Raw genomic sequence first — 4,253 nt, forward strand, 5'->3', positions numbered from 1 at the left:
CTCCGATGCCGTGCATGGCCTTCGCCCGCGCCGGTGCAGGGCAGAACGCCCGCAGGATGTCTCTCTTAGTTCCCCACGCGACGGGCGGAATCGGTGCCATTCGTGGTGGGCGCTGGTTTGCTTCCTCGGGGAGTTCCGCCACGCGCGCCCATTCCACGGAATTCCGGAAATTGACGCCCAGGAGGGTCGGCATGCGCTCCATGGTGGCTGGGCCCCCTCGCGGGTGAGGCGCGGTGGGGCCATTGTGCCGGCGCTCGGCTTCATGAGGCGTTCTCTGTTCCACTCTGCCGCGGCGTTCCGGCCTTCTTTTGAGGCCGAGGTGATCATGTCCCTGTCGCCGTGCCGTGTGATAGGGGCGCGTTCAAAAGTCGAACGCTAAGGGAGTTCATGACGATGATGGCGTGATGGGACCTACCGCCGTTTCTTGCGGCGCTCCCCGTGCGGGGGTCTTGGGGGAGAATGAAGGTTTTTCGACGCGCACCACAAAGCTTGCGATGCTGAGAAATGCTGCTGACCAGCGCGCGATGTGCTTGGAGATCAACAGCCGCCGCGTTTCCAAGATGACTTTGTCACGGTCTGCCGCGTCGAGGGCTTTGGCGACGACCAAAAAGACAGCCGCCGTGCGGTGTTGCGGGCCATCGCGGCGCATGGCGTCCCTGAGGCGCAGCAATCGGTCAAGGGTGGAATTGTCGGGCCAACAACAAGATCGCAGCAGGGCCAACTGGGACTCGGTGGCGTCTCGGATGCGTGCCATGAGCTTGCCGGGGCAGCTGGTCAGCGTGACGGGCCGGTGGGGTCGCGGTCGGATGCCGTTTTCTTTGGCTTGGGGAAGGGGATGGCGACAACCACGCGTCGCCAATCCCGCCGGACGGCTTCTGTACGCAGGCGTCTATTGAGCAGCCGGAAGACGGCACGCCGCGCCGCACGGCCTAGATGGCGCGGCTCCTTTCCACGTATTCCGTCGGAGCCGGGTGCCGGTCCCAAGAGGCAACAGCCGTGGGGTGCGTTTGGGCTCTGCCATGGTTGTGGGGGGCGGGGTTCCTCGCATTCGTCGGGGTCGGTGGCGGAAAGCAGTGCTTTGGGTGCCGTGCTGCTCCCGCCGCCCACGGCTTTGTGTGGCTGGCGTTCCGGTGTGTGCTGAGCACGGTGCCGTCCGCTTTCGTGGCTGGCGTGCTCGGGGCGAGGCGCATACACACGGCACGCTGCTTGCAGGCTGTTGTCGCCCGTGGCCTCGGGTTTGGAGCGGAGCGCGCGCCAGCAGCTTTTGGGTGCTTCGCGCAGCGCTTCCCTGCGTCGGAGCCTGGGTAGCTGGCTGTTTTCTGCGTGGGGGCGGCTGGCGACTCCCTGCAGGGACCGTTGTGTCGGTGGCTTTCCGCATTCCTGACGCAATGTGCTTCTCTATGCTACCCATTTTGCCTAATTCTTGCGGGATTCTGCAGAGCTGTTTGGACATTCCGCCGCGCTTATTCCAATTCGCCTTCCTCCGTGCTGGTAGTGTCCGGTTAAGCTTCGGTACCGCTGCGGGTGTTTTGTCGTCCCCGAGCTGGACATGAAGGAGGGCGATGCGGCGGCCACTGTCCGGCGAGGGCTGCGCTGTCCAGTGGATGACGACACAGCCCTTAGACGGGGCGATGCCGGGTGCTGTGCTGCCCTGTCGCTCGGTGTACCTCGTGCGCTCCCCGGCGTCGACAAACTGGGATACATTCTCGACGCGCCGCTGCGCAACGGTATCGCCACGGGAGTCTGATGGGACGCTGCGATCCCAAGCCCCTCTGTGCGCGAGTCCGCCCGTCGTCTGCTTCCCGTTCGCCCGCGCCGCCCCTACACTGTGCAGTCTGCTACAAGAGAACACAAGCAGGGGAAAAAAAAGGATAGCCGCGTCGCCAACAAGCAGGGGTCGTGTGTCACTGGCGTTGCTCCGCCCACTGGGCACACCAGCGGCGGGGCGAGCGTCACGGCACACACTCTCCCCACGCCGGGAGCCACACCACCGGCACTGACAGCGGTCGCGCCGTGGGACGCTCCGTTCACAAATAAATCACACGAACACACAAGAATATATCCCCGGCGGCTCCCAACCGCGAAGTGAGGGCTCTGGAGTGGGAAGGCCAAAGCAACACGCACAAACACACGCACACAGACAAAAAACAAGAACAACAGCAAAAAAACGTTGAATCCCTTCCATCTCCCAATCGCGCAATTAATAGAATAAAAGGATAATTCTCTCCAGAAAACTACATACATTTTTCATTGGCGGCCTGCCCACACACGCACATCCTCGTCACGTGCTCCCAGCAGAAGCGCTCCCGCAGCGCAAAGCGACGGGCGCCCACTGGCTCCACCACCACCTCCCGCACGCGGGTTGAGGGCAGGGAGTGACACGCTCCACAGGGGCATGGGAGGTCAATGACACATTTCACTTCGTTCGGCCACAGAGTACATAGGACAAAAAACGGGATGCAGCAAACGATCAAGCAACACATTCGGAGTTAACACGCACAGAAAAGAAATCATTTATTTCACTTGTCAATCGCACAGCGGGAATATCGTGTCCTCCGAGTACCATTCCACACGGGCAACAGGCGATGTGTCGTTGCCAAAGCGCGCCATGAGCGCAGCGTAGTCGTCCTCCCGCACGTGGTGGACACACATCGAGGTCGGCATCACCTGCGAGTGCCCTGTCTCATTGCGGGCGTCATGGAAGTGACAGCCAAGGATCTTGACATATACCAACGGGTGGTACTTTACTTCCTTCTCAAGAACCCACCCGACCATGATGTCTTCGTGCTGAAACCGCAGCAGAGCAAACTCGTCATAGCGTTCCTCGCTGTACGGCAGGTACGCCAGGCGCCGCAGCGGCTTGTACGAAACCAACGCCTCCGCCACATCCCTCGACAAAGTGTAGCACCAGCCAACCATAAACGTGCTGCCTGGTAAGCCCGTTTTCCCGAAACTCCCAACACCAACGTGGTATCCCATGTAAATCCTTTGGCGCGGCAGAAGGCGCAGGTGAGCAACAAACAGCGGCACACGGAGAAACATGTCGTCATCGCCCTTCGCAATGTACATCGCGGTCTTAAACAGGTGGAGCGCAAGGTCAAACCACATGTACACCTTGCGTGACATACCAACTTCCGTCTCATCGCCCCAGGAGCCATCGCCACAAACCGTTTTATTCGTCGTCACGCGGCCCTCGTTTATCGGCATTGCGACCACATCCTGCCACTGCGCTGCCTCCTCCAGCAGCGCGGCAGAGTAGTTGTAGCCGTGCGACGGGTGTCGCGCAAGTACGTACAGCACGAGCATCGCACCGGTGAAGTCGTTCGCCCTCGTCGCCACACCGGGGAACCGCCAGCACGTCGTCCGCTGCAGGTTGCGTCGTGTTCGCCTTTCTTCGTTGTCCGGGGAGGGGATGCCCAGCACAATCAGATACTCCCGCCGGCTCCACGTGTCCAGAACACTGCGCGGGATGTAAGCAAGTGCTGCGTCATCCGCTGCGGCCGCGCGCGGGTGGCGAGGGTTGTTTGGCCCCGGTGCGCCATCATCGGCGGCGGTGTCGAACCTGAAGGAAAGAACAGTCGTGGCCACAATGAAGAGAAACAGCAGCACGGCAACCCGCCTCAGCTTCCGCCTCATCGTCGGCAGTTTCTTTTTCGCCATGGTCGTTGTTGGTGCGAGAGACTAAGAAAAAAAGAAAAGGGGCAGAGAGCGCGTGTGAGGACGTGGGGCGTTTTCTCTTATTTTTTTTCTTCTTGTTCTCTCAAACGAGCGTAATGGCCCGCACGACGCCCACAATCGCAGAGCGCGTCCACCCGCGAAGCGGGGACGTGGAGGAGAGCCTCGGCTCCGGAGAGAAAGCCGCGGTGGAAGGCGCGAAACGCACACACACGCCGCGCGCCCGTCCCCGGGCCAGCGCGGCAACCCGTCGCTGCCGAGAACAAACAAAAACCAACAAATCAGTAAACCATGCAGCCCACAAACAAGGAAAGGGAGGGAGGGGGACCGGCCAGGAGCACCGACGTTGCGCCGCCGCTGTGGGGGGCTTTGTGCCTCCTCGCCGCGTGGTAGTGCTGTTTGGGAAGCGCCTTCCCATCCCGATGAAAAACCGCGCCAACATTTTCGTGCAGCACGGCATCCTCGCTTCTCCGATGTTCACGCGGTGTTTTTGCCCAGGCGCCTGCAGAGCCGGGCGGTGGAGTAGACGCCGACATGTCTCATGGCACGGTTCGCGTTGGCTGGCTTTCGCGATCTCC

General features: G+C 61.3%; 2 protein-coding genes across 2 annotated transcripts, besides 6 other annotated features; both read right to left on the reverse strand.

Annotated features, from left to right (window-relative positions):
- Positions 1-2,562: a sequence feature (heterozygous, Esmeraldo-like haplotype).
- Tc00.1047053510071.20 (uncharacterized protein) lies at positions 1,822-2,244 on the reverse strand (the record flags this gene model as incomplete). Its single annotated transcript, XM_798199.1, has 1 exon — positions 1,822-2,244. One exon carries the CDS (start codon positions 2,242-2,244, stop codon positions 1,822-1,824), a length of 423 nt encoding a protein of 140 aa, XP_803292.1.
- On the reverse strand, positions 2,527-3,660 carry Tc00.1047053510071.30 (UDP-Gal or UDP-GlcNAc-dependent glycosyltransferase, putative; the record flags this gene model as incomplete). The annotated part of the gene is made up of 1 exon (XM_798200.1): positions 2,527-3,660. One exon carries the CDS (start codon positions 3,658-3,660, stop codon positions 2,527-2,529), a length of 1,134 nt encoding a protein of 377 aa, XP_803293.1.
- Positions 2,563-2,707: a sequence feature (areas merged during assembly that could not be assigned to a particular haplotype. This can correspond to areas where the two haplotypes were merged or to regions with more than two copies in the genome that were merged during assembly.).
- Positions 2,708-2,778: a sequence feature (areas not merged during assembly with more than two copies in the genome that could not be assigned to a particular haplotype).
- Positions 2,779-3,043: a sequence feature (areas merged during assembly that could not be assigned to a particular haplotype. This can correspond to areas where the two haplotypes were merged or to regions with more than two copies in the genome that were merged during assembly.).
- Positions 3,044-3,121: a sequence feature (areas merged during assembly that could not be assigned to a particular haplotype. This can correspond to areas where the two haplotypes were merged or to regions with more than two copies in the genome that were merged during assembly.).
- Positions 3,122-4,253: a sequence feature (heterozygous, Esmeraldo-like haplotype).

This window comes from Trypanosoma cruzi, genomic scaffold (genome assembly GCF_000209065.1).
Source record: "Trypanosoma cruzi strain CL Brener 1047053516597 genomic scaffold, whole genome shotgun sequence".
In the NCBI taxonomy this organism is placed as follows: Eukaryota; Euglenozoa; class Kinetoplastea; order Trypanosomatida; family Trypanosomatidae; genus Trypanosoma; species Trypanosoma cruzi.